This window comes from Aspergillus wentii, assembly GCF_001890725.1.
Source record: "Aspergillus wentii DTO 134E9 unplaced genomic scaffold ASPWEscaffold_8, whole genome shotgun sequence".
NCBI lineage: Eukaryota > Fungi > Ascomycota > Eurotiomycetes > Eurotiales > Aspergillaceae > Aspergillus > Aspergillus wentii.
This window is the reverse complement of record NW_024467839.1, coordinates 1,411,762-1,438,885: the sequence shown is the minus strand read 5'-3', so window position 1 is coordinate 1,438,885 and position 27,124 is coordinate 1,411,762. Positions and strand designations below refer to the sequence as shown.

General features: G+C 48.0%; 16 protein-coding genes and 1 non-coding gene across 17 annotated transcripts; 10 read left to right on the top strand and 7 right to left on the bottom strand.

The window, feature by feature from the left end:
- The first annotated feature begins 296 nt into the window (after window positions 1-296).
- ASPWEDRAFT_187257 (uncharacterized protein) lies at window positions 297-2,527 on the top strand. Its single transcript, XM_040832173.1, has 3 exons — window positions 297-466; window positions 514-1,391; window positions 1,439-2,527. Exons 1-3 carry the CDS (start codon window positions 376-378, stop codon window positions 2,429-2,431), a joined length of 1,962 nt encoding a protein of 653 aa, XP_040685048.1. The 5' UTR covers window positions 297-375; the 3' UTR covers window positions 2,432-2,527.
- ASPWEDRAFT_120020 (proline racemase family protein) lies at window positions 2,485-3,495 on the bottom strand (the record flags this gene model as incomplete). The annotated part of the gene is made up of 1 exon (XM_040828963.1): window positions 2,485-3,495. One exon carries the CDS (start codon window positions 3,493-3,495, stop codon window positions 2,485-2,487), a length of 1,011 nt encoding a protein of 336 aa, XP_040685047.1.
- A 345-nt stretch (window positions 3,496-3,840) lies between these two features.
- On the top strand, window positions 3,841-5,243 carry ASPWEDRAFT_141583 (FAD-dependent oxidoreductase). Its single transcript, XM_040829421.1, has 3 exons — window positions 3,841-4,052; window positions 4,110-4,221; window positions 4,276-5,243. The coding sequence occupies exons 1-3, from the start codon at window positions 3,919-3,921 to the stop codon at window positions 5,023-5,025; spliced, it is 996 nt and encodes a 331-aa protein (XP_040685046.1). The 5' UTR covers window positions 3,841-3,918; the 3' UTR covers window positions 5,026-5,243.
- Window positions 5,244-5,587: 344 nt separating this feature from the next.
- Window positions 5,588-7,266, top strand: ASPWEDRAFT_141581 (uncharacterized protein; the record flags this gene model as incomplete). The annotated part of the gene is made up of 5 exons (XM_040829420.1): window positions 5,588-5,737; window positions 5,793-6,054; window positions 6,103-6,287; window positions 6,337-6,732; window positions 6,786-7,266. 5 exons carry the CDS (start codon window positions 5,588-5,590, stop codon window positions 7,200-7,202), a joined length of 1,410 nt encoding a protein of 469 aa, XP_040685045.1. The 3' UTR covers window positions 7,203-7,266.
- Window positions 7,267-7,386: 120 nt separating this feature from the next.
- Window positions 7,387-8,556, top strand: ASPWEDRAFT_690766 (uncharacterized protein). Its single transcript, XM_040839014.1, has one exon. The coding sequence runs from the start codon at window positions 7,481-7,483 to the stop codon at window positions 8,345-8,347; it is 867 nt and encodes a 288-aa protein (XP_040685044.1). The 5' UTR covers window positions 7,387-7,480; the 3' UTR covers window positions 8,348-8,556.
- On the bottom strand, window positions 8,556-9,261 carry ASPWEDRAFT_690763 (putative ribonuclease H1). Its single transcript, XM_040839013.1, has one exon. It carries the CDS (start codon window positions 9,116-9,118, stop codon window positions 8,765-8,767), a length of 354 nt encoding a protein of 117 aa, XP_040685043.1. The 5' UTR covers window positions 9,119-9,261; the 3' UTR covers window positions 8,556-8,764.
- Window positions 9,262-9,404: 143 nt separating this feature from the next.
- ASPWEDRAFT_118605 (putative histidine acid phosphatase) lies at window positions 9,405-10,777 on the bottom strand (the record flags this gene model as incomplete). The annotated part of the gene is made up of 2 exons (XM_040828837.1): window positions 9,405-10,124; window positions 10,169-10,777. The coding sequence occupies 2 exons, from the start codon at window positions 10,775-10,777 to the stop codon at window positions 9,405-9,407; spliced, it is 1,329 nt and encodes a 442-aa protein (XP_040685042.1).
- Window positions 10,778-12,061: 1,284 nt separating this feature from the next.
- ASPWEDRAFT_62551 (Zn(II)2Cys6 transcription factor) lies at window positions 12,062-13,835 on the top strand (the record flags this gene model as incomplete). Its single annotated transcript, XM_040838661.1, has 2 exons — window positions 12,062-12,123; window positions 12,170-13,835. 2 exons carry the CDS (start codon window positions 12,062-12,064, stop codon window positions 13,581-13,583), a joined length of 1,476 nt encoding a protein of 491 aa, XP_040685041.1. The 3' UTR covers window positions 13,584-13,835.
- Window positions 13,836-13,922: 87 nt separating this feature from the next.
- On the top strand, window positions 13,923-16,270 carry ASPWEDRAFT_187250 (serine hydrolase domain-containing protein; the record flags this gene model as incomplete). Its single annotated transcript, XM_040832172.1, has 4 exons — window positions 13,923-14,475; window positions 14,522-14,635; window positions 14,679-14,940; window positions 14,990-16,270. 4 exons carry the CDS (start codon window positions 13,923-13,925, stop codon window positions 15,774-15,776), a joined length of 1,716 nt encoding a protein of 571 aa, XP_040685040.1. The 3' UTR covers window positions 15,777-16,270.
- On the bottom strand, window positions 15,839-17,226 carry ASPWEDRAFT_54549 (alpha/beta fold hydrolase; the record flags this gene model as incomplete). Its single annotated transcript, XM_040838071.1, has 4 exons — window positions 15,839-16,171; window positions 16,217-16,304; window positions 16,352-16,965; window positions 17,023-17,226. The coding sequence occupies 4 exons, from the start codon at window positions 17,224-17,226 to the stop codon at window positions 15,839-15,841; spliced, it is 1,239 nt and encodes a 412-aa protein (XP_040685039.1).
- Window positions 17,227-17,476: 250 nt separating this feature from the next.
- Window positions 17,477-18,446, bottom strand: ASPWEDRAFT_176441 (oxidoreductase, short-chain dehydrogenase/reductase family; the record flags this gene model as incomplete). The annotated part of the gene is made up of 2 exons (XM_040831513.1): window positions 17,477-18,327; window positions 18,374-18,446. 2 exons carry the CDS (start codon window positions 18,444-18,446, stop codon window positions 17,477-17,479), a joined length of 924 nt encoding a protein of 307 aa, XP_040685038.1.
- A 757-nt stretch (window positions 18,447-19,203) lies between these two features.
- On the top strand, window positions 19,204-19,275 carry ASPWEDRAFT_t185. Its single transcript has one exon. It is a non-coding gene; the product is annotated as a tRNA-Glu (tRNA).
- Window positions 19,276-19,290: 15 nt separating this feature from the next.
- Window positions 19,291-20,934, bottom strand: ASPWEDRAFT_45306 (uncharacterized protein). Its single transcript, XM_040836501.1, has 5 exons — window positions 20,117-20,934; window positions 19,777-20,070; window positions 19,678-19,728; window positions 19,560-19,631; window positions 19,291-19,508 (listed from the first exon to the last, which is right to left on the bottom strand). Exons 1-5 carry the CDS (start codon window positions 20,594-20,596, stop codon window positions 19,434-19,436), a joined length of 972 nt encoding a protein of 323 aa, XP_040685037.1. The 5' UTR covers window positions 20,597-20,934; the 3' UTR covers window positions 19,291-19,433.
- Window positions 20,935-21,579: 645 nt separating this feature from the next.
- ASPWEDRAFT_45304 (methyltransferase family protein) lies at window positions 21,580-22,479 on the top strand. Its single transcript, XM_040836500.1, has 2 exons — window positions 21,580-21,815; window positions 21,866-22,479. The coding sequence occupies exons 1-2, from the start codon at window positions 21,675-21,677 to the stop codon at window positions 22,412-22,414; spliced, it is 690 nt and encodes a 229-aa protein (XP_040685036.1). The 5' UTR covers window positions 21,580-21,674; the 3' UTR covers window positions 22,415-22,479.
- Window positions 22,274-23,186, bottom strand: ASPWEDRAFT_45303 (uncharacterized protein). Its single transcript, XM_040836499.1, has one exon. The coding sequence runs from the start codon at window positions 23,059-23,061 to the stop codon at window positions 22,552-22,554; it is 510 nt and encodes a 169-aa protein (XP_040685035.1). The 5' UTR covers window positions 23,062-23,186; the 3' UTR covers window positions 22,274-22,551.
- A 92-nt stretch (window positions 23,187-23,278) lies between these two features.
- ASPWEDRAFT_45302 (uncharacterized protein) lies at window positions 23,279-25,062 on the top strand. The gene has a single exon (XM_040836498.1). The coding sequence runs from the start codon at window positions 23,407-23,409 to the stop codon at window positions 24,982-24,984; it is 1,578 nt and encodes a 525-aa protein (XP_040685034.1). The 5' UTR covers window positions 23,279-23,406; the 3' UTR covers window positions 24,985-25,062.
- A 437-nt stretch (window positions 25,063-25,499) lies between these two features.
- Window positions 25,500-26,478, top strand: ASPWEDRAFT_54546 (uncharacterized protein; the record flags this gene model as incomplete). The annotated part of the gene is made up of 6 exons (XM_040838070.1): window positions 25,500-25,792; window positions 25,840-25,895; window positions 25,943-26,002; window positions 26,049-26,120; window positions 26,171-26,254; window positions 26,306-26,478. 6 exons carry the CDS (start codon window positions 25,500-25,502, stop codon window positions 26,476-26,478), a joined length of 738 nt encoding a protein of 245 aa, XP_040685033.1.
- Window positions 26,479-27,124: the final 646 nt, after the last annotated feature.

Genomic DNA, 27,124 nt, shown 5'->3' with positions numbered 1-27,124 from the left:
TTGCTTACGAAATACACTAAACTGTGTGGACGAGATTAGGCTTCCGGCGTCAAAGTGAAGACGAAGATACCCGAATCAGGCAGCTGATAACGAGGCAAGTGGTTCCGGCCGCGTGAAACCCGCAATCTGCGGGGCTCGGAATGACCTGCCTTTTCCGCTTATCTCAACGCAACGACCACATTCCACACGACATTGGCATATCGTTCCGTCAGCATATTAGGGGTGGTAGCCATCATGAGTCGACGCGTCCACTCCTTGGGAGGCTGCAAGACCTGCCGTCGGCGCCACATCAAATGCGACAAGACCCGTCCCGCCTGTCGCCAATGCACTGTTCGCGATCTCCCGTGCGAGGGATACCCCGTAGACATTCGATGGATGCCAGCCTCGAGTGATGAGAATAGTAGCAGGAGGAAGCAAGAATGTGACTCTGCTGAAAGCCTCGGGATCCGTCATTATATGTACACTGGCAAGTCAACCATAGACCCAGAAGGACTACGTGCTGATTCGGATAAGAACATGCCAGGCGTTCGATGAGCAATACGACAAGCAATAGTCTCCGCGATGGCTCTGTAGATGTGTCTCTACGGGAAATTGATGCACGTTCTTCTGACCCTGGCTTTACATCGAAGGAGCAGCATGCGGTTGGCCCCTTTGCTGTGTTGAATTTCTCAAAACCTCCAGATGAGCCAGAAAATGAGCCAGAAAATGGGGCTATCAACCCCCCAGGCAGCGATGCAGATGGCTATGCCCACTTGAATGGTTCGAATGATGGAGTATCGACAACTGCCAGGCTTGACGTGCCTTGCCAGGACGGTCTCCTACAATGGTCCGACCTCTTCAATTTCAACGACGATCTATATAGTCTGGCATCTGATCTCTTCAAGGATGATCAGACAGCCCTTGACCTGACATGTCCGCAAACATACCCTCCCGGGGACACCATTATCGAAGGCTCAGATCCGTTTCAAAACATCCCCGCGACACCGCAATATCCCATCGTGGACCTTTTAAAAGACGCTGGATTGTTATTAAAACATTTTCACAAGGCTGTCACGCCGCAATTAACGGTTGTTACGCCGAAAAAGACCCCCTGGGAGATTCTGAACGTTCCCGCTGCGATGGAAACATTGGGGCAGTTGACAGCCCTGGGATCCGACGGCATTAGCCATGCTCGGCTGGCGAACTTTTACAGTCTTCAGGCCTGCAGTGCTATTCATTTGACAGGGATGGCCGAGCCCAGTTCAAAGGACTATTGGAGAAGGATATCAGATCAGGCCTATACAGAAGCAAAGCATCATATGAAGCTATCACTAAGCAAGGAGTCCGAGGGCCCAAACAAAGCGAAATTCAAGGACCAGATGATGGCACTGTACGGGGTAGCGGAATGCGCAGTAAGAAGCTCTTACCATGAGGAATACCATAGGACTAACTCTCTTAGATATTCTCCTGCCAGCAACGAGACGCGAGATGCTACCTGATGGATGCCGAGCGGCTATTACGTTCTCGGGGCTTGTGTAAGAAGAGAATATCGAGAAAGGTCCGCCTATTAGTAAATGTTTACACCTGGCTTCGCATTGTCGGGGAGAGCACCTACGTCCTGCACAACTATTCTTCAATCGAATCCTTTGTCGAGACAATGAACGAGCGCTGCCGGCCGCGGGAGTCAATCGTGAGAGACATAAATTCTGGTATTCGGTTGGATGACTTTCTCCTTTTCGAAGATGTCGAGCATAACCTGAATATCGATGAACCTAAGGACCGCCGCGTGGATATACCAGATATTCATTTACAAGACTCGCGAAAGTCTTCGGAAAGCCTGAGTTACGAGGTGTATGGAATGTCCGAGACATGGCTCAGTCTGGTGTCACAAACAACGCGGCTGGCCAATGTCCTGGACGCCTTGAGAAGCGCACAGGACGCAGAGCTGCCAGTGGCTCATCATGTCGTTGCAGCGGTACAAAGACGAGAGGTCCGCCTAGAGAATGTGATACAGTCTTTTGTAGCTCGCTCTTGTGCAGATAGTAAGCACACGCATATTATTCGGGCTCTGAATTCCGGGTTGGTCATCTTGTTCTACAGACGGGTGCGCCGTGTCCATCCGGCTATTCTGGGCGGCCAAGTTGATAAAGCGATTGCGGCATTGGATGCATTCTACTCGAGTCGGGATGATGAATGTACTCCTGGACCTGGGACTCTGTGGCCCGCCTTCATGGCCGGATGTGAGGCAATAACAAAGGTGCAACGGGAGGCCATTTGGAAATTGATCGAGAGGGGAGAAGCTAAAGGTAGAACTCCCCCGTATAGGCAGCTCAAGGATATCCTCTCTCAGGCCTGGGTCCATCAGGACGAAAGAACCGGCGACTGCGGGCAGCCCTTGCCAACATGGATGGACACCTTAAGGGCAAGGCAAAGCTGGCCTGTTTTTGCCTGATGCACATGTTTAATGACGATTGATATGATATCTGTTCGATATGTAAAATACTTCTAGATTAAAAACCCTGTTGGAAAAGGATCCTCAGGATCGAGCCGTACTTGTCGCTCCCCAGTGATCCACGCCCTGCCCCGAATAGTCGGCAGCACCATATCAAGATCGTCCACTTTCTGCACACCCCGGATGCTGCCCACAAACTCGGTATTGATGATGCTACGGAAAGCAGCGCTTTCCCCGACCTTCAATAGCCCCCGTGCATGCAGTACTGCGAGGCGAGACGAGCTTCCCGTGCCACATGGACTTCGGTCTAATCGGCCGGGTGTGACGATGACTGTATGTCGTACTGACTTCTGTCCATCTTGATTGGCAAGGGGCTCGCTGATGATGACATTGTTGATACCGCGGATAGCTGGATTCTGTGGGTGCGTAGGCATGCATTCAGCTAGCACTGCCTGTTTCAGTCGATTTCCCAGCTCGATAAACCGAGCACCATTTGACGTCTCCACCGCGATATTCAAATCTTGAGCCTGTGCAATCACATACCACTGGCCTCCGTATGCAATGTCCACTGCGATTGTCCCAACTCCAGGAACAGTAATCTGCTTGTCCAGGGCATACACAAATGCCGGAACATTATCAAACGAGACCGACTTGCATTTCCCATTAACACACTCAGCCGTTGCCTTGACCAACCCAGCAGCGGTATCCAAATTCAGCTCGGTGACGGGCTCTTTCATCTCAACCATCCCCGTCTCCAGCAGGACTGTAGCCGTACATATCGTATTCGACCCCGACATTGGAACCCAGTCCCCGGGGGCCATGATGAGGAAGCCAGCATCGGCTCGAGGCTCGCACGGGGGCAGCACAAGCACGACGCTCATTTCTGGTCGGCCGCGGGGCTCGTGTAGTAATAGTTGACGCATGCCATCTTGTTCTGTCATGAAATGGACCATCTTCTCATGCATTGTTTTGGCTTGGACGTCGAGGACACCGCCCACTATGACATCGCCTGCTTCGCCCTCGCAGTGAGAGCAGACGATGGATATGTTGCGTTGGGATCTCATTGTGTATATTGTGGGGAGACCGTCATAGGTTGAGAATAATGGTAGAGGTGGTAGATGTATAACGGTTATTCATGAAAAAGTGCCATTGCTGATATACTTGTCTTACGCATCTCTGCGGGTGAACATTCCAATTCGGGAACACTTGTTCCGGGGTTCTGGACGATTTCTCTATACGTACTCGATTCAGCAATTATATAATTATCTCTATATAGATAGTAGTAGGTTATCTTATCATGGCATCTTGTTCCGTGGATATATCCGTGACACATGATGATAACTGCGGGGTAGCATTTACAGCTTCAAGAACGGCAGGCGATTCCGCCGAGTACATACACCGCATCAAGCCAGCAAACTATGTAAAGACCTCAAATACGCGCCACACAAGCATCAGCAGAGAAACAGTTCAGCTTCAAATTCGTCGCAATGGAAGTTGGCATTATTGGCTCAGGCATTATTGGCCTTTTGTCGGCTTTGACCCTCACCGATGCGGGCTACAAAGTGACGATTGTTGCGCGCGATCTACCTGGAGATGAGAGCCAAGATTGGGCGAGTCCTTGGTGATGCTTTTCACTTCGTATTGGCTGATCAGACGGCTGATTTACCTCCCAATGTAGGGCTGGTGTTTCGATCTTTCCTCATCCAGACGTTGGTGGTCAGTCGCTCCAAGCGGAGAATTTCAAGTACTTCTGGGCTTTGGCGCACAGAGATCCCACGGCTGGTGTTCAAGTGAGTCGACATCCATCACTAGAACATTCAATTCTAACCTTATTTTCTACTCAGGTCTTGAAAGCGACAGAATATTACGACGACCGAGACGATGATTCGAGTATCTGGTATAAAACCCTCGTGCCGCGCTATCGCCGAATCCCCAAAGAGAAACTCCCCGAGGGAGCCAAAATGGGATTCACATATACCTCCATGACGATCAACCCGGCCTTTCTGCTGCCGTGGATAAAGAAGCAGCTGGAGGCCCGGGGAGTTAAATTCCACCGAAAGACGGTGGGCTCAATTGAAGAGGTGAAGAAAATGACTGGATGTCGAATCATTGTACACGCATCGGGGCTGGGGGCATACGCCCTTGCCGGGGACAAGAATGTCGAGGCGATCCGGGGACAGACCATGTTCGTTGAGACGGACTTTGACGAGTTGAAGATGCACCAAGGTTCTCACTACACATATGTGATTCCGCGAATGTTCACCAACGGGGCGATTGTCGGGGGTGTGACCCAGCCGGGCAATCTGGATCGCAGCGTGGATACGAGATTACGGTCAGATATTCTACAACGAGTGAAGGCTCTTACAAAAGGGGATCTTGATGAAGTCAGCCTGGAAAAGAGCGTGCAAAAGGACATTGTGGCGTTCCGACCGGGACGAAAGGGGGGATATCGGCTGGAGATCGAGGGGAATACGGTGCACGCGTATGGGTTCGCGGGTCTGGGGTATATTTTCAGCTACGGAGTGGCATTGAAGGTGCGAGAGTTGGTGGACTCGGTGGCAGCGAGAGACCGAGTGGCAAGAAGCCATCTGTGATGCATCCTAGACGATTGAACTAAATGTGCTGCTATCTGAATTGCCACGTAGATCTCAGCTGCCATATCTTGCTGGGCTGACTTGCCCTGTGAACTCCGTCTGATAATGGCCAAGACTAGCGCGGAAACACTTGCCTGTCCAGCATTCAGGAACCAAATGCCGGCAAGGAGTATCAGGGGCTACAGTTAAGTAAGACTCAGTTAGTTGCCTGTCAGCACGGTGATAAGCAAAAGGCTACACATGATTTGATGTACTCTATATCGTGCATCACCAGGATTCGAGACCCAAGGCTATCAGCGGCCCGGGATGACTTGCTTCAATTGCGATGATACAGTCTCCAGTCCCACTCTGCGACGTCACACAGCTGGTGAAACACGCTCAGCTAACCATGGCCATCGATTCTTGGGTAAAGATCGTCTATTCTTATCTGCTTCCCCGCATTTCGGATGCCAACGGGCGTTGCGGACTTAATTAGCGCACCAAAGGTCATATTATTTACTTCGCCCATACCCAGTGTTTATTGTGCTAGTCTTGTCAAATTGTGATATCAAATTCAGCCATTATGAAGAAAGACTTATCTCTCAATCGTGATCCAGAGAATGTCACGCCTACGCAATCTCGTACGGGTGAAGTCCTCGATTTCGACGGCAAGGTCGTCGCAGAAGATGCCGTCTTTGGAGAAATACAAGAGGGCGATGTCAACTACCGTGACGTACGTTCTTCACAATATGCCTTTGAATTGAACCAGGCTGACACATCTATCTTAGGTCGGCTGGATGGGAACGACTGCCCTGATGCTGAAAACCCAGATCGGCTTGGGCGTTCTTTCAATACCGAAAGTGTTCGACACACTTGGGATCATACCAGGGATTATACTTCTTCTCGTAATTGCCGGAATGACCACCTGGTCGAATTGGATGGTGGGCGTCTTCAAACTACGCCATCCCAGTGTATATGGCATTGACGATGTGGGAAAAATGCTCTTTGGCCGCTTTGGCTTTGAACTGTTTGGGGCTGCATATACATTATGTAAGGCATCATCACATGCATCTGCCTCTTATTCTAACATCCTCCAAGACTGGATATTCGTCTCTGGATCTGCCATGTTGAGCATCTCAATTGCATTCAACGCCCTCTCGGACCATTCGGTCTGCACTGCTGTCTTTGTGGCTGTCGCTGCCATCATCGCGTTCTTGTTCTCCAGTATACAGACACTCGCCCGTATCAGTTGGCTTGCCTGGCTTGGGGCAGGATGCATCATTGTTGCAGGTACGCATTTTGCAGCCCCTGGTCTTGCTTCCTACTAACTAGCTGAAAGTCTTCATCGTCACTGTCGCTGTCGGAGTCCAAGGACACCCCCCATCAACATCCGGCATTATTCTCGAGTCCGATTACAGACTATTCGGAAACCCAAGCTTCACCGACGCCATGACTGCCATCTCCACCATCTGTTTGACGTACGCGGGCACTCCAGCCTTTTTCAATATTGTGGCTGAAATGCGGGACCCGCGGCTCTATACTCGATCCCTGGCAGTCTGCCAAACCACAGTCACTGTCATCTATATAATTGCTGGCACAATTGTATACTATTACTGCGGATCGCATGTTGCATCACCCGCCCTGGGTTCAGCAGGACTATTGATCAAGAAAATCAGCTATGGCATTGCCTTGCCGGGCTTATGTGTTTCTGCCATTCTACTCCTTCATGTGAGTTATCCTCTTTTACTTACTTACACCTTCCAGACCTGACCTAGATACAGCTACCCGCCAAACACATCTTCATGCGAATCCTCCGAGGCTCGAAACACCTCACCGCGCAGTCTCCAATTCACTGGATCACCTGGCTGGGATCCACCTTTTCCGTCACTTTGGTCGCATATATCATTGCAAGCAGTATCCCCGTCTTCAGCGGTCTTGTATCACTCGTTGGTGCCCTACTAGCAACCTCTCTCTGCTTCCAGCCTATGGGCTGCATGTGGCTGTATGACAACTGGGGGGCCGGTAAACAGGAGAAACGTGTAGGGTGGTGTTTGAAAGTCGCGTGGAGTCTGTTTATGATTCTGGTGGGTTTCTTCTTGACGATTGGGGGCACGTATGGCTCTATTGTGAGTATCAGCGCTTCTTACAAAGAGTCTGGGGGGTCTGCTGCCTGGTCTTGTGCCAATAATGATGTCTAGCGAGTGCTATACTCAGGGCACCATTATCAAGGTGGAATTGTGAGAATTAGTTGTATATTGTGCTTTATTTCTCGAATTAAAAACCTATCTTTTGATGAATAAATGAAAGTATCTGTGGAATAGACGGATTAATAGTACTTGAAGATCAGACATTGCTATCAGGTGCGGGAAGTCTTAATGGGACTGACGTGATGTTGTATAATTGACCTTAAGCGGCACCCCCATCCTTGATTTCTCATTCTCTCATCCGCTTATCCCTCTCTGATCACAAAATCAAAATGGCGTTTACAGAGTCAGAATTCTTCTCTCATCTACCAGGGGATACCCCATCGCGAGCAGCAATACGACCTCACGCCATAAGCAATTCCCTCGAGAAGAACTTTCACCCAAACGGAGACCCCAAATCTGCCTACGTCATCTTCACCTCTGTCCCTCCAGAGACAATCCAAAGACTAATCCATTATCCTCACCAGTACATCATCCTATCCAAGCGCCTCTTCTACAATGAGGATCTACGCACGCTCATCGTCAAAATGCCCTGGCGCGCGCACATCACTGCTATCGAGGAGTTCAAGTCGCTCATACATCGGAATCTATTTCACAATCCTGCTCGTCATGGTCTTTCGATGCTCGGTCATACGACCTACGAGATACCCCCATTCGCCAAAGAGGCAGACGACTCATATGCCCCAAGAAGAGTGTTGGAGGAATGGCCGACGATGGTCATCGAGGTCGGCCGTTCTGACTGTCTAGATCGTCTACGGTTCGAGGCAAACTGGTGGCTTGTGAGGTCGGATGGAGTGGTGCGGATCGCAATAATCATCGTTGTCAATCATGACCATCCTGAGATTGTCTTTGAGATGTGGCAGCGTCCTGCCAGCCAGCCCGAGCATTCGCATGCCTTGCGAAGCTTGACGCCACAGGTGACGAAAACCCAGGAAGTCAGAATATCACGCTGTGGAAACGACACTGTCACCGTGGGTGCGCCGTTGACTATCCGATTAGAAGATGTCCTGCTCAGAGCTCCACCTGGGGATGAGCGCGGTTTTGTGTTTACGGCAGAAAAGCTGGAGTACGTTGCTCATTTTGTTTGGGAAACACAAGGCTTCATCCCCTTGTCTGATATCAATCTGCAGGGTGAATAATAGAAACTGTTCAATATGATATTGCTATCTTCTAGACTAATGTACTGCAATATCGCATCTTCTCGCCTTCAAGGCAGCTTTCGCCATCCCATCAGCAACACCGTTCCTTTATGGAAAATGCCAAAAATTGACAAGCACCCACCTTTCTCCGGATTTCTCAACAAGTTCTTCGATCAACAGGAAGAATGTCAGGTTGGCTACGAGTGATCCTTTCTAGGCTCTTCATCCATTTCTCCTCCATTTTGGAAGCCACTCGGTCATCCCGCGCACGACATACTTGGAGTCCGACTTGATTAACCCAGGATAACCATTGGCCTTGTCCTTCCGACTGCTTTTGAAATTTTCATACAGTCATCAGGTCCAGCACGCAGGCTGAAGGCTCAGCGATCTGGTTGGTGTGATAAGCCGCTGGCTAGTTCAGAGTGCTGTATTCAACGCATTGCCGTAACCGCGGAGAACGCCGATCGCCGAGCGCGCCCCATCTTTTCCACTGCTCGAGCACGCACCGTCTACTGCGATGACGAGGCAGTCGATATGAGCAGCATGCCGGCCGCAATGCAGGCACATTTCCGATCCCGGACATGCAAGAAAGACCATATCGTCTCGTGGAACCTCGATACCCTCAGAGTTGAAATGGGCCGGATCGAAGACCTCGGGCCAACATCGGCGGCCAGGGCTGCAGTTGGCGTCAATGGAGAGCGGCAAAATGAACGAACGACTTCCTTCGGTGTTGGAGATTGGACTGGGGCTGTGGATAGTGAACCTGTGCATGTCGCTGTGGCAATCCTGGGTATGGATGATTTGTTTAGCTTTGGCCAGTCTATCTGAAATGGAAATATTGAAACAACGATAATCGTCTCCGGATTACCTGGCGAGGCCAAGGGTTCCTTTCTCGGTATCGCATCGACATGGTATCGAACCTGGCTGTACTGGCAGACAAGAGGGCAGCCACATCTGCCATGTGATCCAAATGAATAGAATCAAAATAGAAGATGGAGTGTCACATTCTGCGGTCATGGCTTGCATTGACTTTATCTACATCATACACCCCATTCGATCAATCATAAATCGTCAAAGAGTCGGTCAACCCGCCATTCCCCCCACACTCCCCGTCGAAGTCCCCATACAGCTCCCCTCGCTCCTCCACAAAATCCAAAAACCGCCGAGAAGAACAACTTTGCCCAGGCCCGTCTTGACAATCTACAAGGGGCTGTGGGCCTTCATTCAGAAGAAGTCGGTAGTAGTCCCCTTGGTCGTATCCGTAGTTGTTACAGGACATTCGTTCGATGGCGATGTTTGTCAAGAATGGGAGGATGGTACTGCTTTTCCACGCGCGGTGATAGTTGACCTTATCCAGCGGCATGGTAGCGTTGATATTGTTGGAATTGGTGTAGGCGCTGTTGTTGAATAAACCCAGCGCAGTTATTACTGTCGGCGGAAGTTCGCGATGCGTAAAGGAAACGTATAAATGTTGCGAAGGCGATGGGCTACTAAGTGCAGCAACACTAGCATTTATCCATGGATATCCAAGACTCGGTGAGAGGTCACGTCCATAGCCCGTGTTGTAGAAGTACATAATGTCGTTTGCATATTCAAAAGACAGCCATTCATTCTGCGTGAAGAGATCTCGAGAGCAGAAAGGCGATGAGCCGCGGATGACAGTTTCATACCCGCATAGCTGAAACATGGCGGCGATGTCGGTTTTAGTAAAGTTGAACGCCGGTGCTTGTGCATGGAGGCGAGCGATGATGGGCTTGGTGTAGTGGTTTGTGTATGTCTGGGCTGTTAGTAAACTTCCGACTCAAGGCAGCAGAGACATACCGTAGATTGATCCGAGCCATAGGATGGGCTATACGCAGGACAGCTTTTGTACGGAGTCAACGAATCAGCGCCTGTTGATTTACCCTCCTCAACCTTCTTGAGATCAACGCGGCTTGTGTGATTATTTGTATAGCCAGAGATGAAGCCCTGCGCAGTCTTGACAGTTCGCTCCGACGTCGATGACCAGATCTTGGCCGGTGTTTTCAAGTCTGAATATCTCTTTTTGACGCTCTTTCCCAAGGTCATAGCCTCTTGCATTCCAACGCGCGTAATTTTCTCAAGATGCTCCTCATCAATAGGTGCAGTCCAGTTACTCAAAAACTGCAGATCAGTCGTCGAGGACCAATTTTGCGATGTATTGTGCAACTTCTCCACAAAGGGCTCAATGTACGTTTCGTAGTCAAAGTCATTGGCGTAAATGGCGGCATGACGGATGAGATAAGCAGCACGAGTCACTTTGCATCCTTGAGGGGGCGATGGATTGAGAGGAGGATCTTGAGATGTGAAGTAGGGGGAGATGCCAGCCAAGTGCTCCAATGGGTTGAAGGACGCTGATAGACATGGAGCTGCTAATGCACTGAGAGCCAAGAGAAAATGAAGAGAATGCATTTTAGGCTATATTGAACATGAAATCTCATCACCTATTAGGTAAAGGGATATGTGCTTTATAGCATCTCCAGAGCCTTTCGGACAGAAATTGACCGATAAAGCAACTCCTCATTTCTGCCTCGATTGTCAGGTGGAGACAGAATATGTTGAGCACGTAACAGACAATCTTATTCGTTATTTGTAATAGATCGACGCTGACAAGGATCAAGTGCATTGCGCTATTGAAATCCGTGATAAAACAGACCAATCCTGAGTTAATGCAACAGCCGAGATGAGCAGTTATGCTATATATGGAAGGTAATACCAAGCCACCTGGCGAAATTAATTAGTTAACAGTCGCATTTCTTTCATGGTTACACGAGAATTCTTGATTGTGGAGGTAGCTATATATTCCCCTTACTCTAGATAAGTTTAGATGCCGCCGACTAAGACTGGTCGGATAATTTCCGCGGTCACCGTTATCTCCACTCTACCGTCATATCCAACATCTAAACAAGAATATCAAGTTATTCGGGATCTCCTTTATGCAGCAACCCACGTGGCCATCGCAGAGTGGAAGTTGGTTTAACTGTAATTCAATAACAAGGAACGACTAGCGCATACATATGCAATTAGTCCTCATCCAGCATTCGGATCCTTGCTATACCGGTGGGCTGCAGGATATCATCAAAGAGGTCCTCAGTGAAATGGCTGATCAAATTTATGTCCTTGCAATGAGCAATCTCGAAAACCTGTTCAACTTTGGATAAATCAAGGAACCTGTATCACCTGGTTTTACAAATGGCTGCCAACGTCCAACTTAACAACTTGGCCACTTTGCCACCGATGTTTCGTTCCGCCACATGTATCGGCCTTCTAAATACCCGAAGCTATGGCCATCAATGACCAGTATGTTATCTTTGGAGTCATTATGGCCAGGTGGTGATCTAGTCCCCCTGCTCGCATCTCCAGATAGCCTGAATCGGTAACTCTAGACCCTTATTGATGCAGGCATCCACATCAAGTTCGATGAACACGAGATTAGTTCATTGATCTATACAATATTATCCCAAATATGCGATACTACTTTTTACAGCATGAGATTGGAAATATATACTTATAAAATATTGATGTCGTGATATGGCACATAAAAAATCAACTCCTAAGAGCAGATTAGATATAATATCCTTGATCAAGGGGCCAAATATAATGCTAGTCTCGGCATTTTTGGGGCTGAATTGGGCACAAAAGGTATAAAAGGGTACAAAATGGCAGCATCCCGCCTGAACTCGTATACAATCAACCATGGCCCCAAAACATAAAAGAGCCAGCAAACCAAAGACGAAAACAGGGTGTATCACTTGCAAGTACGTGTTCTGTACTTTTATCCTCAGATTAAATCTAATCGTATAGAATCCGACATGTGAAATGCGATGAGCAAAAGCCAGAATGCAGACAGTGTACAAGCACGGGACGGAAATGCGATGGATACAATCAACAGACAACCACAAACCGCATCACGACTTATTCAGGTCAGACATTTACAGTCAATCCCGATAGTCGTATTGTGCTTCGTCCAGGAACGAGAGAAGAACGACAATATATCCACATCTTCTGTACGCAAACGTCTCGGGCTCTGTCAGGGCTGTTTCATTCTGACCTGTGGAATCACTTTCTGCCTCAACTGAGCCAGTCGGAGCCAGTTGTTCGACACGCCGTGATTGCAGTCAGTGCTAGTCATGAGCGCTTCCTTGGTCGACGGAGCGAGGTGGATGAGCAGTTTTCGATACAGCAGTATAACAAAGCTATTCGGCATCTGATGGAGTATCTGGCGTCTCCGAATCAGCCACTGGATCTGACGCTGATCACTTGTTGCCTGTTTGTGTGCTTAGAGATGTTAAATGGGAATATCAAGCAAGCATTAGATCATTTAGAGGCTGGGTTGAATATTATGCATGCTCGACGAAGGAGCAATACACTGCGATTAGGAGACATCGATCGGGAATTGACACATTTATGTCTACGATTGAATATTCAACTATCGCTTCATGGACGGCCGATGGTTCCTCTTGACCTGGATGATACGACTTACTCATGGACGAATATCCTCGAAGCTCGACACAGTCTGGATAGACTGATGAACAACGCAATGGGCTTCATTCGACAGGCAGGAATAGAAAGAAGTGCAGAACGCGCTTACTTACAGCCACAACAGCAGCTGCTCCTCCAAGACTATTCCATCTGGATAGCTTCATTCGAAGCCCTCATGGGCAAGTCATGGAAGAGAATTAAAGTCGTCGACGGTCGGACCCCGCTGGTACTCCGCATCACGTACCTGGCTTCACTCATATGGCTCGAGACATGTCTGTCCGTGGACGAGATGATATTCGACCATCACAACGACTCCTTCGACCAGCTTGTGCGCTACGCAAAGGAATACATCGATATCAATGATAGTCTGAACCAGTCGAGCAATGGCACTCCCCCAGACAGCTTTACCCTCGAAGCCGGTATCGTCACGCCATTATTCTACACCGCCGTACGATGTCGCAATCCTATCACTCGTCGCGAGGCTATCTGTCTTCTGTCTAGCTGCCACGTGAAAGAGGGGCTGTGGAATACGAAGCAGATGGTCAGCGTGGCTGAAGCTGTTCTCGAGATGGAGGAAAGCAACCTTTTATCTTTGCCAGTTGAGCAGCGGATTCCAGCGGATCGAGACCGTGTGTATGAGGCTTTGATGCCGAATGAAGGGACTCCAGTCGAGGTGATCTTTTTGTCGCGACCGGATGGGAGGGAATGGTGTACTCGGACGAGATTGGTTTACTGATATAATAATAGAATTTATTGAATTATACAGATATAAGAAGGATCTATATGCATCCACTTGGCTGCATTTGGCCCCCACGTCATGTTGAGATTTTACGACGCAGCCAATCACAGGACAGGAACACTCTTGGGCTTCAGGATCTACCTACTGGGCTTTGGAACTGCACTGTTTATGAGAAAATGCCTTATTATCTTCATTGGCTGTATCGTAAGTTTAGCAAAATGATCAAATCTGAGCCACAATCAGAGCGGAACAGTCGTCATCAGAAATAATACTATATATTTCTCAACTTCCCATCCTAAACATGAAATCTTTCATTCATCCTTGTTCAACATCAACATGTATTCCATATTACTTCTCCTTATTCTCCCTGTTACTTTGGCATCCAGCTACTGTCCTCTTCTCGGACCAGTCTTCCCTATCCCAAAGTCCCTCTGCAACAATGCAGCCATCACTACAGCAAAACACAACATATCCTCTATCCTCGATGCCACTACAAAGGGGACATCGCCTTTGAACAGCATTCTAGATCTTAACTCGACTTCATTCTCCCTCCAGATATTCTCTACCGGTGACAGCGCACCTCTAATCGAGTACTCGTATACCTCTCCTGATATCCGCAGTGCCACTGTGGGTGTGAGGGAGGTAGATGGGGATACCATCTTCCGGATTGGGAGTGGCTCGAAGCTGTGGACTGTTCTACTGTTGTTGATTGAAAAGGGAGACGCGGTTTTTGCTGAGCCTGTCGCGAAATATGTGCCTGAGATTAGAGATGCGGTTAAAGAGTTGAGTCGCAATACAACAGAAAAGCGTGATGGGATTGATTTTCCTCGCTGGGAAGAGATCACCATTGGTGAATTAGCTAGTCATATGTCTGGGATTGGGCGAGATTGTGGGCTTTCCACAATGTCCTTTTATTCTGTATACTGACGATACAGATGGCTTTGGTGATTATTCGTTTCTCCTTGACGATCCTACCGCGTATGGTCTTCCTCAACTATCCGATACAGACACACCTCCATGTGGTCGAGACACAGCTTGCAGCAGAGCTAGTATGTGATCATCCCTGTATTAAAATACAAATCTGACCAGCAGATTTCTTCAATGGCTTCTTAAAACGACATCCCGTTGTCCCGAGCGCATCCACGCCTGTTTATTCAAATGCTGCATTCCAGATTCTCGCATATGCATTGGAGACAATGACGAGCCAGACATACGAGGGCCTCCTTGTCAAAGACATCCTACGTCCACTTGGACTCAATCATTCGAGCTATAGCAAGCCCGATGATAAACTCGGCGTCATTCCGGGCGATGTGAATTCGAGCTACTGGGCTCTCGATTCCGGGGATGAAACACCGTAAGTCTATTACTATTCTTTATAAAGCACATCTAACCGATAGATACAGAGCCGGAGGCCTCTACTCCAGCGTCAAGGACATGTCCGCTTTGGGTCGTGCCATTCTCACCAACAAACTACTCTCTCCTGCTCTCACCAGACGATGGATGAAACCAGTCACTCACACTTCCTCCTTGGCCTACTCTGTCGGTGCCCCGTGGGAGATTTACTCTTTCCCAAGCTCCCGTGTTATAGATCTCTATACCAAAGCCGGTGATCTGGGCGGATATTCATCTGTACTCGCCCTATCTCCAGATCACAGCGTAGGCTTCACCATTCTTGCTGCCGGAACCCAAGAAACCACAAGCACGACAGACGTCGTCTCGTATCTTTCCGATATGATATCCACAACACTCATTCCCGCCCTGGAAGACGCAGCCAAGATCGAAGCAGCAGCCAGATTCACTGGTGTCTACGCCTCCACCAAAACCAACTCTTCCCTCACACTTACAGCAGATGATGGGCCCGGCCTGAAGGTTCAATCCTGGATAAGCAATTCAGACAATCTTCTTGGATCTCTTGCCCAGTTGAAAGGGTATGGGAATCTTGATATCCGTCTGTATCCCACCGGACTGGAAAGTACCAACCATGTCTCGTTCCGTGCTATTATTCGGGATCTTTCGGCATCGCGTGGTATTGGGCCTACTACTAACTCATGTATTACATGGGGGACGGTTGATGGAATGCTTTATGGGAGTGTCGGTCTAGATGAGTTTATGTTTGAGTTGAATCAGAGCGGTGATGTGGTGGGAGTATCTCCCGGGGCATTAAGGATTTCGTTGGCCAGATTGGTATAAAGGATGTGAAGCAATTTCATTCTTCATAGATACACAACTACCCATCGCTGCTTAATAGAACTCTAAATAAAGTCCACAGCCTCAATCAAATACAGCACAAAAACATCCGGGTTCTCCGTCGCAGGAAAATGGCCCAAACCAGACATGCTCTTGAACCTCGCCCCGGGGATCTTTTTAGCAGTTTTCTCTGACATCTCCGGTGTGTTACTCCAGTCGTACTCGCCCGTGAGGAAATACATCGGACACTTGCTCGTGTCAATCTTTTCTACCCGTCCACGACCGTCCCAGCCGTTGAAGTAAAAGTCCGGATCGCCGTGAAAGATGCCATAGGCTTGGGCGCTGTATGTGTGCCATAGCAGCTGGCGGTTCTCGAGTGGGCTTGTTGGGGATGTCATCTAATCCAAGTCAGAAGGGATCAGCCATGGATAGGGACAGCTTACTCCGTAGATCCATTCAGGGTTGAGAGTTGCGCTGTTGACAAGCGGCGATTTGTCGTGCCATTCGCGGTGCATATCGATATACTCGCATCTACACTGTCAGTATTCTATATACGAACCCATAGCAGACGAACTCACCCCTGAAGAGGAATCGAACCACAAATGCCAACCTCTTCCGCACGAATCGCAGCAGCAATACAGACCTGACCGGCCATCGACGCTCCACGGAGTATTGGTTTATTCAAATTCAAAGCCTTGATGACAGCGGCAATGCACGCTATATAGGCATCTTCATTGTTGAAATGTCCACTGGCAGGATACGCAGGACTAGGAAAACTCCTTCCATGCGAAGGTAGATCAAACGCAACCATCCTGCATCGGTCTCGCATCCGAGAATCGTTCATGACGCCGTGGTATTGTCTGCTGTCAGAGCCAGCGGTGTGCAGAAAGAGGATCTCCTGTGAACCACTTCCGCTTGTCTCGTAGAAGACTTTGCATCGTCCCCAGGCCTGTGTTTGAATGAAGACATACCGACCTGTTATATGGTCTTCTTCTTGGTTTTGTTGAGTAAAGACGTCGTTCGGCCCGCAGTAAACATCGTGGAGGACATCGAGCATGCTGCGCCAGATATGGGCGTACTTGGCGAATTCCAGTTGATCGCCGATCACATCTACTCCCTCCTGGCGGATGTTTAGCCCACATAGGGCCCAGAAGCTTTGATACGGAGCTGTAGGGTTCTTTTTGAAAACATTCTCTCATTGAAAGGGTAAAGCTGTGAGGGAAAAGAGAGCATCTGTGTAGGTGCCTACTCGTGCGTGGCCATGTCCTTTGCTGAAGGTGAAGATGATTGCATTATCGCTGCCGACCGATTTGATAGCGAAGGATATTGGGCTTGTTATATGGTCGGTGGTTATGAAGGCAAGGAACTGTCTGTCGTGGTTGATGGTTTCGTCGAAGGTTTCGAGAGCACCTCTTAGTTGGAGAGGAAGATTGAACCATGGATGGTCAGACATTGTCAGGATGATTGATGAAGAATGAAATGAAAAAGCGAGGTTTATAAGATGTTAAATTGGGGGTAAGCAGATGCATCAGCCCCTCTTCTCCAATCCCCAATACCCCTCATCTGCATCCATGTAAGTACTTTTGACATGGGTGTACCCCAATATGAAGTATATTCAGTAATTGAAAGAGTAGTTTCATCATTTCCATTAAATTCAGTAAAATCTGCATAATTAAGAGTAGAGCGTTATATAGTCATATCAGTTAATATCCCTCCAAAGCCTTCTCAGTCCAATCCCACAATTTCAACGCCAGCGCATCATCCTTGGTCAATTTGCTCACATTACATTTCGGAACCGTCCCAACGGGCACATAATACTGCCCACTCTGAATCTTCTCTTTGTCCACCGTCGAAGCCCAAAGCTGGTTATGCGTTCCCTCTTCGGGTTTCTTCATTTGCCACCAAGTCGTCATGTAAACAAAGGCGGTATTCATGGGCCCCGAGTTATCGAGTAGACCGGTACTCACCACTCCAGGGTGAAGTGATACAGAGGTGATGAGGGGATATCGACGGGCGAGTTCGTTTGCGTAGAGGATGTTGGCCAGTTTGCTCTGGGCATAGCGGATCCAGGATCCTCCTACACCCATATCCTGGACGGTCCGGAGGTCGTCAAAGTTGATGCCCGTTTTAGGGTGGAAGTTGTGGCCTTCGGAAGCGAGGATGACGATGCGTGCGTCGCCGTCGCTGCGCGCTGCAGTTCGTTCGAGTAGTGGAAGCAGTTTTTTGATGAGAAGGGCATGGCCGAGATGGTTTGTGCCGAATTGGATCTCGTAGCCGTCGGCTGTGAGTCCAGGTGGCCGAGCCATGATGCCGGCATTGCACATGAGGATGTCGAGAGATGGTGTTTGGGCTACGAATTTCTCGGCTGCTTCTTTCACGGATGATAGAGATGAAAGGTCGCATTGGACGAAGGTGACTTGGGTGGTGGGGTTGCTGTCGTGGATTTTGTTGATGATTGTTTCGGCGGTTGTTGCATTGCGTCCACTGATGTAGATGTGCGCTGGGTTGTGTTTGGCGAGTTGTATAGCGGATGTTTCACCCAGGCCACTTGTTCCTTTTTGATGTTAGATCATATACAATATAGTTGGAATACTACTTACCACCCGTGATGAAAATGGATTTGCCAGAGAGGTCTGGAATGTCTGTGTCGGGGTTGAACTTGGAACGAGGCATCTTGAAGTATTGGAGTATATGTTCTACTATCAGCTACAGTCGGGAGCGAGATCGATCGGCTGTTCAAATACGCAGATTGACTCATGGATTTACACGGAGTTAGTCGGATGGATGTTGGGCCGTAAGTAAGCACTATTGCGAATGGCGCATCGCAACAAATAGAATGTCGAGGATCAGCACCAGGATGCCACTGGATATATTTAGATAAGTAACATGAATCACACCGTATCCGGTGGTTGTGCACCTTATGCTACGGATTTCCCATAAGTGCACTTTGACGTTATCCATGGTCCTTCCGTATACAGATTCGCTAATTCGTTCAAAGGCCTTCGAAAGTTTGGCTCGTGATGAAGCGCATGGGCTGGATCGAGTCGAAGCCGTCATCGTGTTGTACCATAATACGAGGCGGAAAATAGAGAACAGCTCTTATTGGTAGGGTAAAGTGATCCGCCAAATGGGAAATCGGCGTGGAAGAACCATATGGGGAAAGTTCGGTGTTTATAAGTCACGTGCTGAGCAACGAAATCGGTATATCACGTGAACTACTCGGGATCGTTGACTCGATTTCTAATATATATTGGGTTCTTGTGAACGGATTATGAATTTGATATTCATTCATGGTACTATGTAAATCGATTATACTGTTAGGCTTATACAAAAGGGAGGAATTGATTCGTTGCCGGTGTTGGTTGCCAAAGCACCTGTGACAAGCTTCTTTGGTTGATAAGGCAAAGATGTGCTGGCTTACTCAACAAGATCCGATGTGGTGTAATGGCTAACATCGCTCGCTTTCACCGAGCAGCTCGGGGTTCGATTCCCCGCATCGGAGCAGAAGCATTTCTTTTTTCTTTTTTTTTTGGCCATCATATTTTTTTCATTTCAATTGTGTGTTATGTATGGGATAGATAAATATTATCACATGTGCTATGCTACAACCTCATTATATACCCCTATCAATTCGTCTCATCATCACATATTTACTTCCATTCACTTCCACACCAGAACCGGCTTGATCACACTTCCATCTTTCAACTTGTCCACTGCTTCCTTATACTCGGCCGCCTGATCTGGTTAGATATTGCCAAAATATTCCGAAGTCTATATATCACTCACCGGAAAGTAGCTAACCAGCTTTTCAATGGGGAACTTCCCATCCCGATACCACTGGATCATGTCTTTCAGGGCCTTTTACGCGTTAGCAAATATTCACACTGGCATAGTGAATACATACCTTTTCTGGGACACTGTCACCCTCCATACAGCCCATGACGGATTTTCCAGTCTTTATGATAATTAGAAAAGTTTACATATAAGGCAACGTTCAACTCACGGTAAGGTGCTTGCCTCCTGCAAACGGCAGATTGTAGCCAAATGGAGGAATTCCGACTATGACCAACTTGCCTCTTTTGCCGAGGGCTTCAAGTGCTTCCTCGAGGAGAGCTGGAACGCCAGTAGTGTCAATCGCGATGGATGGTCGAATAGATGGGTCTTTGTCCAGCGTCTCCGAGATGCTTATCTCCGCCGTGTTGATGATGTGTGTGGCACCCAGCTCTTTGGCCAGTTGCAGTCGTTCAGCGACTCGGTCGACGGCGATGATGGCTCTGCAGCCTTTCACTTTGGCAGCCTTCGCTGATGTTAACATTGGTCGTGGGATAATGTCGATAACGCACCATGATGGCCGCAAAGCCAACGCCTCCCACTCCTAGCACCATGACCGCATCCTGCTCAGTGGCCGCAGTGACATTTAAGACTGCTCCCACGCCTGTCTGGAAGCCACAGCCAAGCGGGGAAAAGAGCTTCAACTCGTCATCATTCTCGACGAGCCCTTTGGCGTTGACGATACTCCCTTCGGAGACGATGCTGAACTGCGCAAAACTCGACTGTCCGAAAAAGCTTCCCCAGACTTTCTCGTCACCCTTCGTAGGTCCTGGCCGACCGACGTAATTCTTCACGGGGAATGAATCACAGTACGCCGGATGGCCAGCAGAGCAGTGAGAGCAAGATTGGCACGAGTCAAAGGAGAGAAGGACAGGGTCTCCCACTTGGACGGCGGTGATGCCAGGGCCAACAGCACGGACATGGCCAGCGGCTATAACGTCAGTAATTATATATAAAAAAGGAGATACCAGAGTGGATAAACACACCCTCATGGCCTGGGATTCTCGGATATTGAATGCCCAACACACCCGGCGGAACACTGGTCAAGGAGATGTCCGTGTGGCAGACTCCCGAGGCCAACATCTCCACCAGAACTTCATCGTCTGCGAGCGTGTCTGGCACACTGACCGTTTCCCATGACCAGTTGGTGGTTCCGGGAGGGGAGGGGGTATTGGCGACAATGGCAGTTGCTGAGGGCATTGTGATGATGATCTTTTTGAGATGGAGTGAATGAGGAGGGGAAGTGCAGATAAATATTTCTTGTTGATCCACTCTTCAGCTCAGCTGAAGAGTGCAGATCGTGCGCCACTTTGCTTGTCATCTAGGAAGTAGCCATAAAGACATGACAACGATGAATCAATTCAGATAACTGCATATTTCTACAGACTAATTTGGTTCAATTAATGCCATAGTTTATTCCACAAGGTCCCAGTTACAGTAAACCGGCGCTATAACAAATCGGGTAGTAAGGAAAACCGCTGTAGATATATATATTTGAGCGGGCTGGCCTATGTATCGGCGAGTACACCAAACTGCCATAATTAAATCATCGCCCTAGCAAACAAAGTGATTTGTCCAAACTAATTCATTATAGCATCGAGTTTACTGTACTGCAATATGATTCAGGTCAGTTTTCAAATGAACTGTTGATCGCGATCTGTGTGGGTCATGACCTTCTCCACATGAACATCGAACATTTACTCCGAAATCGGTATAACTAAAACTGGAATGGGATGTAGTAAGTAGCCTTGAAACCCGTTGCAAAAAGCGAGAGATGCTGCCTCGAGATGTCATAATACCTGAAGCACAGACTACTATCGACGAAAGAGCCCTATGCTGAGAATATGCAAGGGATTCAAAGCGCCCCACCCCAGAGAAAAGATGCCCGACGAATAAGAACCAAAAGATATTTACAAGTGCAAACGTAATATCTGACTGAGATGTAAGCTTGAGGAATCCCGCTAGACTGGGTATATCGGGTCATGGCTATAAGTAGCCACCACTTACACCAGACCGTTTGCTGTCGTATCAAGTATTTTCAAATCATCTTATCACCAGAATATTTTCAAAATGTCCAACGCTGGCTTTATTCCATCTTTACTCTTTACTTGTGCATTATCCCAGGCGTCATATCTGTTAAAACGATCCTTTGAACGCCCAAATCCAGACCCTAATGATACCCAGAAAGAAGACTCCATGGGCAAAGCCGTGGTAAGAGACCAACCGTGCCAGCTCTAGTATCCTCTAACCAGACGCAACAGTTAATATTGTATGGGCGGTGCATGAGTCTGCTATTGATCAGCATCGGGGTAGCCCACGGCCTCTACGTCCTCTTTCCATCAACGGGACAAGCCATATGCCCTTCCGCATCTTCTCTGAACCCGGCCTTGTTTTCCTGGTCACTTCAGGCGACGATCATACTCTCCGTGTCGCTGTTTGGAGGATATCTCCGTCTACTCGCATACCATCAACTGCGCGAGAACTTCACATTCAAACTAAGCCGTCCCTCACAACTAGTCAAGTCTGGTATATACGCGTATGTACAGCATCCATCGTACATTGGGTTTTTGGCAGTCATTTGCGGATACTCTGCGTTGGTACTGCGAGTTGGAGGTCTACTGAGTTGCTGGACGGGCCATATTCCTGTGAGTGGTGTTGTTTATGGCGGTTGGACTCTTATCGTCGCACCACTTCTGGTTTGTCTCCCGGCGAGGATTCTGGACGAGGAGAGGATGCTACGGCGGTGTTTTGGAAAGGAGTGGGAGGAATATAATCGTTCGACGGCGAGACTTGTTCCTTGGGTTTTTTGATTGAACAGGTATCTGTTTGGTGCATTCACAGGAGACACAGATGGTGGGACGAGGAAGGATGTGGCAACAGATATACACTTGATCTTACTCAATATCCATTCGACGATCCATATGATATACAACGGGCAAATACCAAATCAACTGCTCATAAAAACCACCTTCTTATCAGTCTGGTTGTACACCTGCACCGCGAGTAATTCCTGATAAAAGTTCGTCGCATGCGGTACATTCTTCGCCATGAGCATAACCCGTCTCAAATTCGGTATCGAATCGACCATTTCCTTGATGCATTGTATCAACCACTTTCCCAGACCTTTGCCCTGATGCTGTGGGATGATGAAGACGTCCGCTAGATATGCGACCGTTACGTAGTCGGTTATCAAACGGGCCATGCCGATTTGTATGAATTGAGGTGTTATAGGGATATCCGAATGATTTGGCGTGGAAAGTCTGGGAGACTTGATATAAAGGCCAAAGAAGCATGACCTTTCTATCATAAGTTGAAGGCTTTCTGAGGATACTGGGGTTGCCCAGTACATGGCTGGGCTGGCGAAGGATGTTTGGATGAATTCATGCGATAGAATGTCAGGATCTGTGGAGATGGTGAAGTTTTCGTCGCCAAGTTGATAGTGCCATTGTTTATCCATTTTAAAGGATAGAAAGATTATGATAAAGGAGAATGTGAGGATGAAACGTTGCCTTTAGGATCTATATATACCTTAATGTATGACTCACACTTCCTATTCTAGGGGCTTTAATGTCGATGAACTGCGCCACAAAGGAATATACCTAGATCCATCCGACACAGCCATATTCATAATATTTAAATAGTGATACTCTTCTTTATTCAACAGTCGACTATATCTTCTCTTCGTTGTGTTGTCTGTATAGCCACTAAACCGAAAAAGGAAACGGAACCCCGCATCAACACCGAAAACACAACAAACACGAATACGACAACAACGACAACAACACCATCAAAAATTGGAAAAATGGTCAGAATGGTCAAGCAATCTCACGGAGGTAACTCCACGAGTGACGCCCTGCTGCAATACTACCGAGACCGATGCAAAGACCCCAACAACCCGTTCGTCAGGGGTGATTCTTTTCTCTTGCACACGGCGGTTGAAAATGGCCACGAGCAGATTGTGGCTTTCATGCTCGACAAGGGATTAAGCCCAGAATGTGAGAAAGAATGGACTGGTCGGACGGTTATTTATCACGCAGCAAAGCGCGGGCAAGAGTCGATGGTCCGGCTTTTGCTGGATAAAGGAGCCAACGCCGATCCCCAGGAAGTCTGGGACGGCTCGACTGTATTGCCAGTGGCAGCAGAGAAAGGCCATTTGGGAATTGTGACGATGCTGCTGGATCATGGAGTCGATACTGATTGTGCTACTGCATATCACCACACGCCATTATATGGAGCGGTACAGACAAACCAGGAAGCTGTGGTGGAACTTCTATTACAACGTGGCGCAGACTTCCACTATGTGTGCGGCAATCCAATCGATGAACCTCGCAATTCACCCCTGACGCTGGCCGTGGAGCTAGGCCGTGACCATATGGTGCAGCTGTTTCTCAAACAAGAAAATGAATTCGGAGCATCCCCATTTATCGAGGCAATACGCGACTTTGAAACAATAGCCATGATCCCCCGTCTAGTCGAGCTAGGCTTTGATCCGAACAAAGAGGATCCCGAGGGCGACAGCGCACTATCAGAAGCAGCAAAGCGGAGGCAAATCGACTTTATCGAATTACTACTCAAATATCTGACGCCAGAAGCCAAGGCTCGCCATGCGTATAGAGGAATAAGCGATATCATGAGTACCACTTCCGCCTGTATTTGCGAAGAAGACGAGCCCACCGTCAAATATCTTCTCGATAACTGCGTCGAGCTCGAATACAAAAATCCCGAAGACGGAGCAACACTGTTATGCAATGCAGTATGGTCGCGCAAGGTAGAAGTGGCCAAGGCACTGCTGGACAGAGGCGCCAACGCAGACACCCAGGATATCAAGGGCCGCACCCCGATATCCATCCTTGCAGAACGCGAACATGAAGAAATGATGCACCTGCTTCTGACTGATGGGTTCAAGAATGGGTTGAAAATCGACACCCCCGATAAGTATGGCCGCACGCCCCTATTCCTCGCCTCACTGAACGGCAAAGAAAATATTGTCAAGATCCTACTCGATCACGGCAGTACCAGCCAAAATGCCCGCACTAGTGCAAATAGAACAGCAGTATCAGTTGCCCGTGAGCAGAAAAACCCTCAACTCCTGCAATTACTCGGCGAGAAGCTGGATGAAAACATCCCATTAAGCGAGATAAAGTCACCGTCAACGACACCAGAACTATACGGATATGTCTGGTGCGATAATTGCAACTCATGGATACCTCGCTGGGACCATCTTTTCTGTTGCAAAATATGCGACGAAGGAGATTATAACATTTGCCATGAATGCTTGGCAAGTCGTGCGTTTTGTCTGGATAAATCGCATCCTCTTTATAAACAGTGTCTAATCGACGGCCAGTGGACCGATATTGGAGTAATTCAACAATCGCGATAGTTGGCGTACTATAATATTGTATTGTATAGCAGAAATATTATTTGATGGCCATTGCAGGCTAGGCTATATCAACCCCGATATTGCATTGCGTGTCGTATTTCTATTTAAATGCAATAATAGATCACACGAGTCATGCAGTTTGAACAGGTGTTCCAACGTGTTCTAGATAGAAACTGGCAGTTTCACCGTGTTTAAGAATTGATGTCGTATACCCCTATATCACACCATAGTACCACACCACATTAAGTTATTCATATCAATATATTTACTGACATTTCGAATATAATTTAAGTAAAAATAAATAATATAAGATTAATCATAGCAAGTCAATAAGAAAGTTGCCCCGTTGGGCGGAGATGAAGCTATTCAGCCCTAATGTTTCAGATTTATACAAGCTTGTTTCCGTTAAACATGAACCCACCATGATCCTGATACAATTATCCCTGAGCACTTATATATTCGACTCTTCTCCTAGAAGTATTCTACAGTCATCAAATTCTCTTAAACCATCCAAGATGCGTTCCTCTTCTGCCATCGCTCCTCTGGCTTTCGCCCTGCCCGCTACCGCTGTCGCCAACGACGTCTGGGCCTTTGGCAATGGTTTCTACTCTGGTCCTGCGTCGGGTGCCCACATCACCAAAGCTACCTGGTCCATTGTCCCTCCTACCGTTCCTCAGGGTGTGACTGTTGAGTCGACTGACGATGAGGTCTGGGTGTCGCTGTGGATTGGTCTGTCTGCGACTGCTGGGTCAGACGATGATGATCTCTACCAGCCTTTGCTGAACTGGTCGCCTGATCAGGAGTCGCAGTATGTTTGAATTATGAATGGTGATATTGAGATGCTAATGGCAATAGGGGCTGCTCTGCTAGTTCCTCTGAGTGGTGTGTTGCTGCTAGCACTTACACTCCTAGTCAGTTTTTCTCATCCATCAGGAGGATTCTTGCTAATACGAGCCAGATGGACAAAACGGCCAGGCCTATGTGACTGTGCCCAAGAACACCCAGGTTGACTTTGATGGTGTGTAATACTTGCTCATATATATGGGATGAAGCTGACTCTGTAGTTACCGTCGAGGATAACAAGGTCATCCAGACCGTCACCATCGACGGCAAGGTCGTTTCCAAGGAGAGCGACGGTAAGCCAAATCTATCTGATATATCTGTATAATATAGCTGAGATTTTCAGACCTCGTCAGCGACCTGCTGTACCTCTACTCTGGAGACGAATGCTACACTGGCTCCGGAACCTGCGGAACTCTTGAAGCTTACAGTATGTCCTAACCCCTTCTTATATACCGTGAATCTAAATTGACCCGAACAGGCTACACCAACTTGACGGTCCATCTCAACACCGCCGATGAAAACTACGGCAAGACCCTCAACCTTTACAGTGGCTCCAACTCCAACGGCCTCACTACCTCAGACGGCGGCAAGACCTGGCACACCGATGCCATCAAGATTTCTGAGGATACTTTCACCAATGTGGACCAGTAAATATTCTCTTAAAATGGGAGCATAGGTCTCTAGATTGTATCTGTTTACTCTTTCCCCTCTCGATTTGATTGGAGGGCATCAATGTATATAACTTCCCTTTGATTGTACCATAACTTAAGAGAATTTCTGAGACTTCAAAGCGTTTCTCTATATTGCATATGCATGATTATTTATCTTGAAACCCGAATAAGGATCTATCTTGATAGCATCTTCTTTCGGACTCCTTGACATGATGTAGCATGACAAGGCTGTCGCGTCGGACGTGTCAGTCAAGTGACCACGATAAGCCACAGTGACTGGACTGCCAATGAAGCAACAGAAAAGTGAGAACTAATGCACTCAATCATTAATCTGGTTAGATGGCCTTGGTGTAAGAAACGCGTCTATCGTCGAATATCCGACGCGTTTTCATCAATTTCAACATCGACCGGGAAGATTGCTTTCGTTTGTGCCCGACTCTAGACTTACTGATAACGAGGCAGCGAATGATATCATTACCTATAATATTCCTGTATAATATCTGAACGCACGTAAGCGTCACGAAAGCGGAAATGAACCTATAGCACGCCTGGTCTGACACTGACGACAGGGATACAAAGAAAATCCTGACTCGTAGACAGCATCGACAAGTGAGGCATCGAGTAGA

Excerpts from the sequence above, each read along its gene's own strand:
- ASPWEDRAFT_187257 (XM_040832173.1), top strand. The coding sequence starts at position 376 with ATGCCAGCCTCGAGTGATGAGAATAGTAGCAGGAGGAAGCAAGAATGT. Across the intron at positions 467-513 it reads CCGTCATTATATGTACACTG|AACATGCCAGGCGTTCGATG; the intron begins GCAAGTCAACCA and ends GATTCGGATAAG. Across the intron at positions 1,392-1,438 it reads ACGGGGTAGCGGAATGCGCA|ATATTCTCCTGCCAGCAACG; the intron begins GTAAGAAGCTCT and ends TAACTCTCTTAG.
- ASPWEDRAFT_141583 (XM_040829421.1), top strand. The coding sequence starts at position 3,919 with ATGGAAGTTGGCATTATTGGCTCAGGCATTATTGGCCTTTTGTCGGCT. Across the intron at positions 4,053-4,109 it reads CAAGATTGGGCGAGTCCTTG|GGCTGGTGTTTCGATCTTTC; the intron begins GTGATGCTTTTC and ends CTCCCAATGTAG. Across the intron at positions 4,222-4,275 it reads ATCCCACGGCTGGTGTTCAA|GTCTTGAAAGCGACAGAATA; the intron begins GTGAGTCGACAT and ends TTTTCTACTCAG.
- ASPWEDRAFT_690766 (XM_040839014.1), top strand. The coding sequence starts at position 7,481 with ATGGCGTTTACAGAGTCAGAATTCTTCTCTCATCTACCAGGGGATACC.
- ASPWEDRAFT_690763 (XM_040839013.1), bottom strand. The coding sequence starts at position 9,118 with ATGCACAGGTTCACTATCCACAGCCCCAGTCCAATCTCCAACACCGAA.
- ASPWEDRAFT_45306 (XM_040836501.1), bottom strand. The coding sequence starts at position 20,596 with ATGAGGGTGTGTTTATCCACTCTGGTATCTCCTTTTTTATATATAATT. Across the intron at positions 19,729-19,776 it reads CAGGAGGCAAGCACCTTACC|ACTGGAAAATCCGTCATGGG; the intron begins GTGAGTTGAACG and ends ATTATCATAAAG. Across the intron at positions 19,509-19,559 it reads AGCTGGTTAGCTACTTTCCG|GCGGCCGAGTATAAGGAAGC; the intron begins GTGAGTGATATA and ends TAACCAGATCAG.
- ASPWEDRAFT_45304 (XM_040836500.1), top strand. The coding sequence starts at position 21,675 with ATGTCCAACGCTGGCTTTATTCCATCTTTACTCTTTACTTGTGCATTA. Across the intron at positions 21,816-21,865 it reads ACTCCATGGGCAAAGCCGTG|TTAATATTGTATGGGCGGTG; the intron begins GTAAGAGACCAA and ends CAGACGCAACAG.
- ASPWEDRAFT_45303 (XM_040836499.1), bottom strand. The coding sequence starts at position 23,061 with ATGGATAAACAATGGCACTATCAACTTGGCGACGAAAACTTCACCATC.
- ASPWEDRAFT_45302 (XM_040836498.1), top strand. The coding sequence starts at position 23,407 with ATGGTCAGAATGGTCAAGCAATCTCACGGAGGTAACTCCACGAGTGAC.